General features: G+C 38.3%; 1 protein-coding gene across 1 annotated transcript in view; it reads right to left on the bottom strand.

Moving 5' to 3' along the window:
• Positions 1–16,384, bottom strand: part of col14a1a (collagen, type XIV, alpha 1a) — a 504,124-nt gene that overhangs the window by 345,367 nt on the left and 142,373 nt on the right. Inside the window, 2 exon segments of the mRNA XM_051935518.1 lie at positions 4,341–4,502; positions 4,619–4,783. Of these exon segments, the coding sequence (XP_051791478.1) occupies positions 4,341–4,502; positions 4,619–4,783 (327 nt within the window).

Here is a 16,384-nt window from a genome sequence, read left to right as displayed (position 1 = left end):
ATGAGTGGGCCAAAATTCCTCCAGAGCGCTGTAAAAGACTCATTGCAAGTTATCGCAAATGCTTGATTGCAGTTATTGCTGCTAAGGGTGGCCCAACCAGTTATTAGGTTCAGGGGGCAATTACTTTTTCACACAGGGCCATGTAGGTTTGGATTTTTTTTTCTCCCTAAATAATAAAAACCACCATTTACAAACTGCATTTTGTGTTTACTTGTGTTATATTTGACTAATGGTTAAATGTGTTTGATGATCAGAAACATTTTGTGTGACAAACATGCAAAAGAATAAGAAATCAGGAAGGGGGCAAATAGTTTTTCACACCACTGTAGTTTACTATTACACTATGGTTCTACATTCTATGGTTTAATTAACCATATTTGTGTTTAAAAACTTAAAACAAATATATATTTACATACAGTTCATATGGTCTGGAACAGATTAATTGTATTTACATACAATCCTATTGGGGAAATTGCTTCGGTTCACGACCAAATCGGTTTACGACCAGAGTTTTGGCATGAATTATGGTCGTGAACCGAGGTTCCACTGTATAAAAATGTCTTTTCTACATACCTCATAGAATATTTTTTTGAAACCCCCTGAATTAAAGATGAAAGTCTATACTTCAATCACATTTTGATTTCTTTGTTTCAAATCCATTGTGGTGGTATACAGAGCCAAAATTATGAAAATTGTCTGTCCAAATACTTATGGACCTGACTACATCTAAAAACATAGAATTCCATTGCTAAACTTCCATACATATTTAACATTAGAATCCCTGAAGCCTACGAAAATATTTGTGATGCCAGGCCACCTCCCTCATGCCTCATTATCAACGTCTTTGTTTTGCAAATGTGTCAATCAGCACAAGCATCAAGCAGCCTGCTATCCCATCCCCCACCGAGGCAGATGAAGTCAAGTCAGATGCAAAATTCTCAGAGCTGAAATCTAAAGGTGTCTGGAATTGCATTGGGTAAATAATGTTTTTTTTTTTGGAATGCATACATTTCATGTGTGTTCTGTGTCTACAACGATTTGTGTAAATGTAAGATGACAGGAAATGCGAGGTAAGAAATGTTGAACACATAACTAAAACAGCAACTTTTTCATAATAAAGTAATAATGACAAAATGCTGAAGTGAAGTGTATAATGTGTGAAGACTGAAGTCCAAATATCAAACAAACACATTCACAAAAGGTATAACAAAACAAGTGCGCTTTTATTCAAGAATATAACCAACGGAAATTATTCAATTTACATGTTGCTGTCAATGTGTAATCAAATCAAAAACAAATACCAGGCATTATAAAAAATATGGAGAGCAAATATAATGAAGAAAGTGTTAATCAGATATAAAAGACTGTGGCCTCACTATACACTAAGAGCAGTGAGGAATGTTTAGGGCACAGACAGAAAGCCATTGATGGATGACGCAGACTTAAAAAGATGCTGAATGACACCAAGTCAGCTAGACTCCAGGAAAGGCTAGGATAGCAATACAGAGAAGCCCACCAAAGCTGTGAAAAGAATGATGAGGGCAGACAAACAAGCTTTCATAGACAGTCTTGCAGTACAAGCTGGAGGCAGCTAGGGAGAACAGCGAAATGTCTACAAGATCACAAAAGAAATATGCGTCAGGGGCAGAACAACAACAGTAGTACTTGTTAAAGACAAACAAAGGAAGCCTCCTAGCAACAACAGAGGAACAGGAAACCCGATGAATGAAACATGTTAAAGAAGTATTAAACAGACATCCACCAGAAGAAGATATGGAAATCTGAGAAGAAAAAGACTTTGATATTGATGTGAAATCACCAGGAATAAGAATAAATAACAGCAGTAGTGAAATCACTGAAGAATGGAAAATCCCCAGGATATGACAACTTAAATTCTGAACTTTTCAAGACAGACCCTGAACTTGCAGCTAATATTCTGCCTCCTCTGTTCAGAACTATCCGGGAGGAAGCTCAGGTCCGAAAAGGAATGGAATAAGGGAATTATAATCAAAATTTCAAAAAAAGGATGACTCAATGATTGCAGTAACTACAACGGAATTACACTTCATTACATCCCCAGTAATATTCTTGCTAAGATTATCATCAAATGAATATCAGAAGCAGTTGATAATTCACTGAGGAAAGAGAAAGCAGGTTTCCAGAAAGGGAAAAGCTCTACTGACTAGATCTTTGCTTTACACAACATCATTGAATAGTGTGCAGAGTGGCAGAGACAACTGTACATTACTTGTGTTGATTTTGAAAGCCTTTGACAGCATTCACAGAAAGAGTATTTAGCATATCTTGAGAGCTTATGGAATTCCACAACATTTGGTGCAGCTCATTAAGAGTTTCTGTGTCACCTTCCTAGACCTAGAGGTATTATGTTGATGTCTTCCACAACACTTGAAGATCTAGACTTTGCAGACAATATCACAATTCTATCACACACACACCACCACATGCAGGAGAAGACAGACCTCCTCAGCACCTTTGCTAATGCAGAGGGGTTGAAGATAGGCCAGAAAAAGACAGAGACAATATTCTTAAACATAGAGAATCCAGCGCTTGTGCAGATTAATGGGCAGGACTTACCAATCACAGACTCGTTCACCTATCTCAGCAGTGTAGTCAGAACAGGTGGAGGCATCTGAAGTGATATTCCGGGCAGGCTCAGCCTGGCAAGAAACATCTTCAGAATGATGAAATGTGTATGGAGATCAGGTCAGTATAGTGTTCACACCAAACTCAGCCTCTACCAGAGTTGTGCCTTGTCATTACTACTGTATGGATCCAAGTTCTGAAGAACAATGGGAAGTGACATTGCCAAACTTTCATCCTTTCACAACATGCATCAGAAGGATATGCCGCATCTTTTGGCCACAGAAAATTCCCAACCAGGACCTCCTTGATCAGTGCCAACAAGTTGACACGAAAATCATTCTGATGACAAGGCGATGGAGATGGATAAGCCACGTGTTGAGGCGAGAAGAGGATTCCATCACCAAAACTGCTCTATTCTAGACTGCAGATGGCAGAAGAAGAAGGGGGCACCCAAAAACAACATGGAGGTGTACAGTCGACGTGGGTGGATGAGCTTCTGTTGCTGCTCTAAGTGCCAGTGGGCACGAAGAGCACACCTGACCTGATCCCAAAGTGGTGGCTTTGCAAATGGCTTATTTGAAAATTGTGACAAAGGCACTTACTGAGGTTTTTACTCATACAGCCAAAACTCACAATATTTTGACAGAACAGAGTGTGCCTTTTTCTTCAAGACTCATGAAGTAATTGTGTAAAAGTAAAGCACCACCATTTATTATACACAGATAAATGAATTAACTGAAAAGGATAATAACATTTTAAAGCAAATTATGACCTGACCTCCTAGGACAAGGTGTTACCATTTATGACTATGCTATGAAAGAACTGACATGGGCATTTTTGAGTTTAGGCCAGACTTAATTGCTTTTTGGCAGGTAGCTGCAAAGGGTGTTGGATTTTTTTAATGGAAGACTGGTTGGACAGTTAAACTTGGGATCTCAAAAATATTGAATTTCCAGATTGGGTTATTTCTTTACAAGAAAAAAAATTGTAAAAATTATTTTAATTTCCAGGAAGAGAAAACTGGAGTCAAATGATTGACGTTTGTTACATTAACAGTCTGCCTTTAAAAGACTTTGAAGATGTTCTTTCAAGTCCAAGAATTAAGTTTGTTTAAAAAGACTTTTCTGAGTACTTTCTGTGCAACTCTGGATGTAAAATGCAACTACATATCTAAAAACAAGAAAACCACCACAGAAGACTTGTTTAGTATGAAACAGGAAAGGATATTTTCATTTACTTCTACTTTTGTAATTGACGCATTTATCCAAGGCATCTTAGAACATTTACGACACAATTGGATGCATTTCTTTTGGTTTTCCAATTGGAGCACAGGCAGGTCGAGTGACTCATGGCCACAAAGTGTCAGTAGCAGGATTTGAACCCACAATCTTGGGGTTTGAAATCCAAAGCCTTAACCACTACATCACACTGCCTAGCTTATCTGTGCATGATATCCAAGATAGTGTTTAGACTTTTTCTTGCTCATTTTGATGACAATTCTCATTGTGCATATTTGGTATCTCAACCTTTCGCTTGTTCTGAACTACATAAAAGTACTCTCTCAGCATTACAATTCATGTCCCAGTATATTTCTAAAATACCAGTTATCCATGCCTTATCCTGCACATGGGTCCTTAATAACCCGATGTCCAAAAAATAATGTAATCTTGATAAAAAGTACCATTGTAATATAAAAAAATACATTACAATACCAGAAAGCCAATAGTAAAAAGTACCTTTAATTTTCTTGTCTTGCTCCTCAACTCGGTCACATACAGTTTTTGTCAGGCTTTCCACAATAGTGCTCATGATGTTAAAATCAGCTACATTGTAGACATGTGAATCATCAGGGTCGGAGGCAATTGCTTTTAGTTCGTTTTCATCTGCATTTTTAACACCTTTATGTGAAATAAATATATCAAAATTATCTATGTAGGATATACGCCTTAATTCAAACTATTCAAACTATTGTAAGCATATTCTAACATACAGAAAGACATAAATCCAAACTTACCAATAGCAAATAGCTCGATTCCTGCATCTTGAAGACTTCTTGCTGGTGGAATGACATCATCTTGAGACTTGCCATCTGTAATTAAGATGCCAATCTTGGATACACCCGGCCTAGCTCCAGATTCTGGCTTGAAACTATTTTCTAAAATATAAGTCAATGCCAGACCTGAAAGAGATTTAAAAAAACAAACAAAAAAAGAATAATAACAGAAAACTTAAGATTAGTAAATAATTCTGTCTTTTCTCAGCTATTTTTAATTTATATAAGTAAAAAAAAAATTAAACTTTTAAGTACTTCAGGTAACTCACACCAGATAAGAATAATATAGAGCAGAAAGAATTTATGATAAAATAAAATTAAGTTGAATTTTATTATACATATTAAAATAAGTTGCACTATCATGAATGACTTCAGGAGAATTGAATATTGAATATGTGAATTTGGTTGCTGGTACACCAATCAAAATCATTAATTGCATGTTTCTCCTAAGAGTTATAAGCGAATCAAAAATGAAAATAAATAAAAAAGAAAAGCTATAACAAAGCAAACTTCTTGCTGCTTTTTAGCTTTCTAATAATAGAGTTCTGCAATTTTATCTAGTGCTTCATTATTTACTTAATGAGCAGAGTTTACAAGCTTGTCAATTAACCCTCTTTAGATATTTCGAATTTTCATTCAAGTTAAGAATCCCTAATCAAAAATACCATAAGCTCATAAGCATTTCAGATATTTTGGAATATTTGCATGTACATAATGAAATTTCTTGGGAAAACACAACCCAGCTAAATGACGATTCATGTATATAACAGTTCATATCACTGAGCTATTATTACAATGTGCATTGATGTCACAAACATATTAAACCTCAAAAGTGATAAATATGATATATAGACTCCATTGTACAGCAGTTCCTTTTTAAGAGAGCTAATGCTAAGTTTTTGCACTGAAGAACTGTTTTGTTTTATCGTCAGTTTATACTGGCTACCCATTGTCACTTCTCAAAAACTGGCAGATAGGTCAGAATATCTCAGACATCTTTCACTCCATCATACCTGCTGTTTAGGAAGCCATTAACCAACTAATGGGGCACTACATTAAGTTTTTGCATTTTGGAAATGTACATACATAAAACATAATATGTTTCTGCCAACGTAAAGGGAAATTTGCAGCAGTGTCCAGTTTTCCTAACATAATCAGACTAATTTATTGCAGTCATGTTGAAATAAAGTGTAGGATTTTTGACGAAAATCAAATAAGAATGATCAGTAAGATGGCCACAACAACAACAACAATTTATTTTTTTTACAGCCCAAAATCACACAAGGAGTGCCTCAATGTGCTTTAACGGGCCCTGTTTTTTGAAAGCCCCTAGCCTTTCTCTCTAAGGAGATAAGAAAAAATTCCCAAAAACCCTTGCATAGAAAAAATTGAAGAAATCTTGGGAAAAGCAATTCAGAGAGTGACCCGTTTTAAAGGTAGGTTGGGTGTGCAGTGGACAGACTAGACAGACAAACATATAACCTATAGGCTGTCTATTTACTGTTATTTAAGAGTTCTACTTCATCTTGACTCAGATAGAAAGTTTTACAATAACAAGCCTGTATGAATGATGTACGATGTGGAGTTGTTCCTTTGTTATTGCTCTGGGTTCAAGTAGAAGATTCTTCATGCATTGGAGTGCACTCTTCTTCTTTGTTGGATTTCATAGGGAAAAGGCATTAATCTTTCTGGCTCAAGACTTTAGATACTAAAGTTTCTGTCTTGAAGTAATGGCTGCTCCTAAGCAGACAGGACTCAGTGCTAAGCTTGGCAGACTGGAACTCAGCTGTCAGGTTCACAAAGAGAAGAAGGTTTTCACCTTTCACCGCCTCATGGAGAGAGTGTCTCATAACTTTTAGGTTCAGAGATAAGTATTCAGGGGCCTCATGTATAACACCGTGCGTAGAACTCACACTATAACATGGCATAAGCACAAAAGCGGGAATGTGCGTACGCACAGAAAAATCCAGATGCAGGAATCTGTGCGTACGCAAACTTTCACGTTCTTCCACTACATAAATCCAGATCAGCGTGAAAATTAACGCACGTGCACGCGTCTTCTGTCCCGCCCCAACTCCTCCCAGAATTACTCCTCTTTGAATATGCAAATCGATATAAATAGCCTTCTGTGAAAAGACAATGGGAAAAGCACGGGGGAAAATATAAGAATTTCAGCGAATACCAAGTGGAGGCAAAGGAAAAACGTTCTATTTGTTGGTTTAAACAGTGGTATAATCAACAAAAGAAAGTTGATCGTGTGACATAGTGTTGGAGAAACTCTAAAGCTCAAGTTCACAAAGTCGCACAGTGCCCGAAATAAAAAAGAAGTTGACACATATCAAAGTCGGCGTGAAAAGGCGACTCGTAGCGGACCGTCTGAGTGTCATATGAAAGCTTATTAGGGTACAGAGAAAAAAAATAGGCACACAGTAGGAAAAAAGCACGAAATGTCAACTTTAATCTCGAAATTTCCACTTTAATCACGTAGTTTATTTTGTCATTAAAGTAGAACATCATAAACTTCATCTTAAAATCATTTATTTTACTAGTTTCTCAAATCCCATCGTAACTAAAGTAGCATGTTAAATGCTTTGTTCTGTGTTTGATCTTCTATGTGCTCTATGTGTGTGAATCACTACGTGCTTCCGTTCTTTCTCTTTCTCCGACAGGACACAGAATCCATTACATTCGTGATATTACAGCTCTCTGAATAAAAATACTGAAATGTATACGTGATATCTTTTTCATGATGATAGGAATGAAAGCATGTTATTAGACATGGGAACACAGTGGCGCAGTGATTGTTCATATCTCACGCAAGAGGCTTGCTGCGCCATGTGCAACCTTCGATGAAATAATTTATTACAGAAGTACTGTCTCTTTCAAACGTACTAACCTCCAATTCCTGTCCTTACTTTTCTTTCTGCAAATACCCAATCGCCACACAATCAGCTATGTAATAGACGTTAAGCCATCTGTAGGCTTAGAACACCGATTCTTCACAACTTTTAAGGAACATTGAAATATCTTCATAGTACGTGTTTAATTATTCTCTCCGTCTATCCTTCCAGTGTCGCGTCAGCACCAGCAATAATACCGCACAAGGCAGGAGCTATCCGTGAACTAGCTAGCGCTGGGGCACCGTGTCCTCACATGTTTAATTATTAACAATACAGATTATTTAAATGAAGTAAAAGTTTTATCTGTATACTATAAGCAACATATTTTGCTGCATTTCATCTTAAAAATGATATCGTCATCATACGCGCTTTATAAAGTGGCACAGGTTGTGCAATATTGTAACTGTAGTGCAAGTTTACAGTGGGGTAATTGTACTTATAAGTACAGACAGTTCTACAAGGAGCACTTGATTGAGTGTGTTTATAGTTCTTGGGATGAAACTGTTTCTGAAACGCAAGGTCCGTACATGAAAGGTTTTGACGCGTTTTGCTGTGGCTGAGGCAGTGTGTGCTTGAAACTGTATACCGATAATTCTCTTTCCGATCAGCTGCTGCTGTGATTCCCCACTCAGATACAGTGATATAAATACTCCGAGTGGTGCAGTGAGAGTAATATGGAAAAAGATGATCCGCTGTGGCAACCCTTAACAGGAGCAGCTGAAAGAAGAAGAAGATGTGAGAGTAACAACGCTAAAGCAGTTATGGTATTTGGAATACTATGGCTATTCCCTGGACCATTATATTTCTACCGGTTAATTACAATCAGATGCATTACACTAATAAACAATATGCAGTTAATTTCAGTGTATTTATAAAGCCGAGTCAGGAATGTGGGTCTAAGAAAGAAAGGGTAACCACACAGGAACAGTGGCACTGCTTTGACGATGGGTGCTGCCAGTCTGCAAAACCGAGCAGAGAAATTGCGTATGCCAGTGTATGAGGTACCGTGGAAATGTGCGTGGCTGTACGCCAAGTTTAGATTTTATACATCGTGATTTGAGCATGGAAACGTTCGTACGCAAGATTTCTGTGTGTACATACTGTTTATACATGAGGCCCCAGATGTTTTTAGGCATTCTGGAGAGTTCCTCTTCCCTGAGAGAATTCTAGAAATGGTGCCCTGAGAGAATCCTCTGGGAGTTCAGTGAGCGTCCAGAGAATATCAGAGCTTCAGGATGGTGCAGAGAGTTTTAAGGGAATGTTGAACATTGTCTTGATTGGATTAAAGTCACTTCCGGTTATAAAATCATATAATAATAGATCTTTGTCCTTTCTTGAGTCCATTTTGCGCCTTCTGGCTTAAATGGTCTGCAGAGGATCCTCTGGAGAGATATCAGTGTAACTTTGATTTACACCTTTGTTATTAGGTTAAGTCCGCATACAATGGAGTTCAGCCACTTACTTTGGAATGCAAGTGTGGGTTTTAAACAGCCTGATGGCTGCATCCCTGTTGAATCTTCTTTCTTAACAAGCCTAGTTTACTACAAAAGCCTAGCAGAATGGACAATGTTTGCTCCTTCACGGGGAATTAAATCGTCCTTTTAGAAATTAACAGAATACTTTCTTCAATAAGAAGCAGAGTGGTGCAATGGTTTGCATTGCTGCTTCAAAGCTACTTTGTCCCAAGTTTAAATCACAGCATTGCTGCTAGCTGTGTGAACTTTGTATGTTCTCCCTTTATTGGGTATACCTTCAGGGCCTCTATAGTTTTCTCCAACTCTCTAAGTTATGTTTTTAGTCTAATTAGTGATTCTAAACTGGCCGAAAGTGCATTTTCTGCAATGGACTGGCGCACTGTTTGGGGCTAGATCCTGATTTGTGCCTGAATGAGCCAGGATCATCTCCGGTGCTAGTAATGACTATTGCTGCAGCAGTTTGAATTAACTGAAAGCTGCAAACAGAATGAGTTGAACAAACAGCGATTACTGCATTGCAGTACTCAATTCCATTACAAAAAATGCATACATTCATTTCTTAGTATCCTCAATTTTAGAAAACCATTTTAATTCTTCTACATTTCTTATATGGAAAAAGTAGGTTTTAGATAGTGTTGCAATATGTGTTTAAAATATACACTGCATTTCTAATAAGTTTCATACTGAATCAGCAAAACTAACATTTAGAGCATCACCAATGTAAAAGTGAAAAAATAATATTTTTTAATGATTATCTTCCGGGGTAACATTAAGAGAAAAAAGTAATGGTTCATGTACTAAGTCAGGGTGCAGGACACCCTATCTAGCTTCAGTATATTTCAATACATACTGAATTTAACTTGATAAATATAAACTCAACTATGCAAACTATGATCAAAGTGGAGCATCTCTTATATATATTTCTCTTCTGGTTTGTCCTGCTTCTACTTCAAAACCGGTCCCACCCACGCGCAGCTGACACGGCATTTCTCGATTCCTATTCGTCCTCTTCCATGTCATGCACTATATTGGCCTGCTGAGCGTAATACATCCAACAAGTACTTGAGATGCTGCCACAACGGTAAAGTAGCTTTACCACCTTTGCGGGAGCCACCTGTGTCTTTACAACAGCTTCTTACACAGCAAACATCGGAAGCTAAAAATTATCGTGAACACATTCGAGAATACAACTCTTCTCTAGCGTTTGCTTCCATGGGTGCACAGATAACTCAACCTCCTGGCCATGGACCATACTGTTTTAAAATACACAGTCAAATTTATCACCAAATATCTCCACTATACGCTGACACTTCTACCTCTCCAGGATATGGTTGTATGTTTTTGACACAGCACAAGCTACTGAAGTACACTTACAAAATAAAGCAAACTCTGTATGCAGCAAAAATTTATTCTCCAGCTAGATTCCATGCTCAGAACCATCAACCCCTTCGCTAAATCATACAAACACATGCATGAAATCGCTCAGTCCAATCCAACAGCATCTGTACGAATGGTTTTCAAGGAAAACCCTAGGCAGGATTTACGACGATACAATGCCCCAATATGTCACACCGATGTTGCAGCAATTTACGTCGGAGAAGATGGCGAACAGCCTGCTAAAAGGGACATTTGCATCTATCCCATAGGCAACTCCTGTAAACAGATTTCCACGCTCAATATGAATTGCGATCCTATGGTTTACCCACTTTTATTCCCTTACGGAGACATTGGCTGGCACAAAGATTTACATGTTCCCGATAAAACAACCGGCAAGCGAATAAGGCTTACTCAATGCCAATTTTACGCATACAGATTAGCAATGAGGAATATACATTTAGTATTTTGCACTCCAGCGGCAAACTATTCCAACAGTACGTCGTAGATGCGTATGTTAAAACAGAGGGGTGCGCGTCTCAACTATCTCAGATTACATCAACAAGATCTGCATGTGGGGGCGGCACGGTGGCGCAGTGGGTAGCGCTGCTGCCTCGCAGTTGGGAGACCTGGGGACCCGGGTTTGCTTCCCGGGCCCTCCCTGCGTGGAGTTTGCATGTTCTCCCCGTGTCTGCGTGGGTTTCCTCCGGGTGCTCCGGTTTCCTCCCACAGTCCAAAGACGTGCTGGTTAGGTGGATTGGCGATTCTAAATTGGCCCTAGTGTATGCATGGTGTTTGTGTGTGTCCTGCGGTGGGTTGGCACCCTGCCCGGGATTGGTTCCTGCCTTGTGCCCTGTGTTGGCTGGGATTGGCTCCAGCAGACCCCCGTGACCCTGTGTTCGGATTCGGCGGGTTGGGAAATGGATGGATGGATGGATCTGCATGTGGAGCAATACAATGGACTTTCAGACTTTCTGTAAGCAAACGCTAAAAATAACAACATGTGTAGGCAAAATGATCATATTACCATCCACATTTCCAGGAAGTCCAAGATACATGCAACAAAACTATTAGGATGCCATGGCCATAGTACGTAAATTCAGAAAGCCTGATTTATTTATCACTTTCACATGTAATCCTGCTTGGCCGGAAATTCTACATGCACACTGCGTCTTTCAAGAAGTATTTATTTCTTCTTGATTTCTGAATTCCTTTCTCACCGTTTTCCATCCCTATTCTTACACCGCCGTATGCTACGGCGGGCGTCGGCTAGTATGATACTATTTATCTAGTGGGATTTCAGTGTGTAGCATGTAGATGGCTGCAGAGTTGGCTAAAACACAGGGAGCAGGTGGTTATGGTGTAAGGAACCCTATCAGAATTGGCTGATGTTAACAGCTGTGTCCCACAGGGGTCAGGGCTAGGGTCGCTTCTATTTTTAATATATATAAATTATTTAGATAGGAATACAGTATAAGTAACAAGCTGGTTAAGATGATACCAACTTAGGTAGTATGGCAGATAATCTAGAATCCATTGAATCATTACAGAGGGACTTGGACAGCATATAGCTGTGAGCAGATTTATGGCAGATGAATTGTAAATGTAAATGTAAATTATTACACTTGGAAAGTAAAAATGTTAGGTTTAAATACACAACGGGAGGTCTGAAAATTGAAACTACTTATGATCACTGTCAACTGCCAGACAGTATTAAGAAGCCACTAAGAAGGCAAACAGAATATTAGATTATGTAGCATAATGAGTAGATATCAGGCCTAAGGTGGTTATGTTCAAGATTTATAATGCACTGGTTAGACTTCATCTGAAGTATTGTGTGCAATTTTGGTCTCCAGGCTACCACAAGGACATAGAGAAAGTCCAGAGAAGAGCAACTAGGCTGATTCCAGGGCTATAGGGGACGAATTACAAGGAAAGATTAAAAGAGATGAGCCTTTTCAGTTTAAGGAAAAGGAGATTAAGAGAAGTCCTGATTTAAGTGTTTAAAATTATGAAGGAATTAGTACATTGGATCAAGACTGTTACTTTAAAATAACTTCAACAAGACCTTGGGGGCATGGTTGGAAACTTGTTAAGGGTAAAGTTTGTACGAGCATTAGGAAGGTTTTATTCACACAGAGAAACATAGACACATGAAATGCATTACAAAGTAGTGTGGTAGATCTTCAAAACCAGACTTGATGTTATTTTGGAAGAATTAAATGGATATGATTGGTGAATTTTGATGGGCTGAATGGCTTGTTCTCATCTAAATTGTTTTAATTTGCAAATGTTCCAGTGTGGTCTGATACCAATTGTAACAAGCTGCAGTTTATCTTTACATTTATTTTAAAGAAGGCTTAAGTTGAAATGCAAAATGCAAATTCTATAACATTACTTGAAACACCTTATGTTTAGACAATTACAAATGAAATGCATTTCAGGTGTTTGCATTTTCTTGACAACAACCTACCTGTCACTTCAAAGAGAAGTGATAAGTCGATTTAAAAAACTAAATTTTTTGAGGCTCTGATAAGAGATTCACTATAGTTTGTACACCTGAATAGAATGTTTTCTCCTCAGGGACTACTTGCAATCCTTGTATATTGACTATTCAAATCTAGGCTACTCCTAAACTTTTAATATTACATAGTAGTTTCCTGGGGTTTCCTCAGTACAGGCAGGTGAAGCACAAACCATTGTTCAAGTTTAGGTCAGACCCTGAAGTCTACCACTCCCATGCCTGTAAAGTGCTATTACTAACACTCTGAAATGAATAGAATCTGCTTAGAACATCTCCACCCCATCTCCACCTGTTAGGCTACATCCACACTGCTCATTTAAAAATGGCACTGTAAAACCAAAATAATCTCTGTCCATCCTAGCATTTTCATATCCTCTACAAAAGTATCTCCGGCTACACTAAAATGACTTGAAACGCATATTACATAGACATTCGGCTACAATGAGTGTACACATGCAAAAATCTTTGAAGGATAAGTTACACTGCCAGCCATGGAATTTATAATACAGCTGTAGAAGACAGTAAATGTTTTGCCTTTTGTGCATGTACGTAACATTCAACTGTACAAAATGCAATTTAGATGTGTACAGGTAAGCAACACGACAAGATCCATGGAAACAAATCTATGCTTGCTATATTGGAATATGGTTTTATTCTGTGAAGGGTGACTAATCAGGAACTTAGACCTATAATGAGCAGGAGCCAATGAAGAAACAGCCATGTAATAATCAAAGCAGAATTTGTGTCTGTAAGTTTTTGCCATTAACATCACAATGCAGAAGCTGCATTTTCAGAACTATATACATCTCTTGAGAATGTTTTCAAAAGTATCAACTTTCACAGGGTGAAAATACATAGACACAAACATTCAGAGTTGAACAATCCCTCAATGGTTAACCTCATCAAGAGACAGAGAGAGCAGAGTTTATCGTGGCTTCATTGGACACAAGATGGGTATGAGAAAGGAGCCAGAACTGATGGGGCCAAAATTCTCAGAAAAATTGACTTTTGAAATGTTTCATTTCAGAAAACACATACAGCAAAAATATTATTTAGACTGCTTCACTTTCTGCTCACTTTATCGTGTTGTAGATTTAATTTTAAAAGGGTAAATTTGCCATTTTTGACCATCAATCTAGACTCAATAACCCACAATGACAAAGTGAAAACATGTTTACAGGAAGATTTGAAAATTCACTAAAAATCAAGAACTGAAATATCTCATTTACAAAAGTATTTTGACCCTTTGCTGTGGCATTCCAAATGTGCTCAGGTGCATTCTTGATCTGAGTATACCTGTTGCAAACTGAATTGATTGGACATGGTTCTGAAAGGCACACACCTGCAGTATGTATATAAGGCCCCACAATTCACACTACATGTCAAGACAAAAACTAAATCATAACTTCCAAGGAACTCTATGTAGACCTTAGGAATCAAATTGCTATGAGGCATTTGTTTGTCTTGGTAGAGTAATATTTTACTCTACTTTCTCCTTTTGTATTATTAATATGTAGCCTTTGTCAGAATGCCTCAGATCTCCCAGACTTAGCACTGTTTATAAGGTACTGTACCATATAACTTCTCCTCACCTTCCCTTCTAAATGTATAATCTCAGGCAATTTGATGTAGAAAAAGACAAGCAGGAGTTAAGTTACAATTTAAACAATGTATTATTGATATTATTCATAAATAATAACAATATGCAAAGTACATTTGAATATTGGCAACCATACAACCTGAAAAATGTTGATGTGTGGTTTCAGGCGGCACACAGACTTGTTAGTTACTTAAAATGTCTCTAGTTCATTTGTGGTCAGCTTTCTTCAGAACAGGGCATATGCCTGTTCCAATATGGCTGCCAAGCTGTGCTCTTCATTGTGTTGTCCTTTTCAGTTCATGGTGTGACATGGTCTTTCATCAGTTTGGTAAGAGAGAGAGAGCGAAGTAAAGCAAGCAAATTTATAGGTTTTCTGTCCAATCCCTACAGCCAATAGGGCATCATGGTACTTAAAGGCTTCTGTTACAAGCCAGTTCCAAACAGCCATACTTCAGACCAATGTGGCAGAGAACACCTTCACACCTTCCCCCCTGAAGCTTGCCAGTTAGGCAGTCTGGCTTTCTTGTGTGGATTGACTGGGAGTCCTGCAGAGAAATATTAGCCAAACTTGTTTGAGGCACTTCCTCCAACCTTGTCATAAAATTACAAAAAGACCCATTCCTAAAAGGGGGGAAGGGGTTCTTAAACCATCAAAAAATTGCTGTTATTATCTATAATGTAACACTAATATTACATTGCTTTGTCTAAGTTACAAATAAAGACATACAAAATATTTATCAACTTGTATGCAAAATTACACATCACAACAAGCATAGATCAGAACAGTGATATAAAACCAAAGTCCTGAGTGTTTTCAGGAGCACAGTGGCTTCGATAATTGTGAAATGGAAGATGTCTGGAACCACTGGTCAAATTCAGTAACCAGGCAAGACAGGCCTTAGTCAGGGAGATGACCAAGAACCCTACAGTTACAGCTTCAGCAGTCATCTACTGAGATGGGAGAGACTGCCAGAAGGACAACCATCACAGCAGTTCTCCATCAATCAGGAGTTTATGATTCGAGTGGCCAACTTTAGCTTGGAGTTTGCCCAACTGCAGTTAAAGATTTCCGAGAGCATGATGAAAGAGATCCTCTAGTCTAATTAATAAAATATAAATTTAACTCTTCAGGTAGAACTCTGATTACTGCGTCTGGAGAAGACAAGAACTGGATCCTCCTCCACCTAATATCTTCCTTAGAGTTAAGCATGGTGGTGGCAGCATCGTGCTATTGGGGTTCTTCCCAGCAGCCGTGACAGGGAGACTGGTAAGAACTGAGGGAAGGATGAATGCAGACAAATAAAGACAGATCCTCACAGAAAAGTTGCTCCAGAGTGCACACAACCTTATACTGAGGTAACAGTTAACCTTTCAACACAACAATGACCCAAGGCATAAAGCTAAGACACTAGACTAGTTTCAGGACAAGTCTCTATCTGTTTTTGAGTGGCCCAGCCAAAGCCCATACTTAAACCACATGAAACATCTTTTGAGTGACCTGAAGATATTAGTTTACAGAGGCTTTTGATCCAGTCTAGCAGAGCTTGAGAGAAACTGCCAGGATGACTGGAAAAAACTACCTAAACCATGGTTTGCACAGTTCAAACAGACTTGCCCAAAACACTCAAAGCTGTAATGGCTTCTACAAAAAAACTGAATTAAGGTTCTGATAATTTATACGAATATGAGATTTCAATTTTTCATTCTTAGTAACTTTGCAAACGTTTCTAAAAACACGTTTTTTTACTTTGCCTAGGTCTCCAGACCTCTGACTATGTCTGGCTTTGTCTTTCTCTCTCACGATTTCCTCTTCTCTGTTGTCAACTGGCCATATTTCAAAAATTAATTCATGTA

The sequence above is a fragment of the Erpetoichthys calabaricus genome, chromosome 13, assembly GCF_900747795.2.
Source record: "Erpetoichthys calabaricus chromosome 13, fErpCal1.3, whole genome shotgun sequence".
Lineage (NCBI taxonomy): Eukaryota > Metazoa > Chordata > Cladistia > Polypteriformes > Polypteridae > Erpetoichthys > Erpetoichthys calabaricus.
This window is presented reverse-complemented; position numbering and strand designations above follow the sequence as displayed.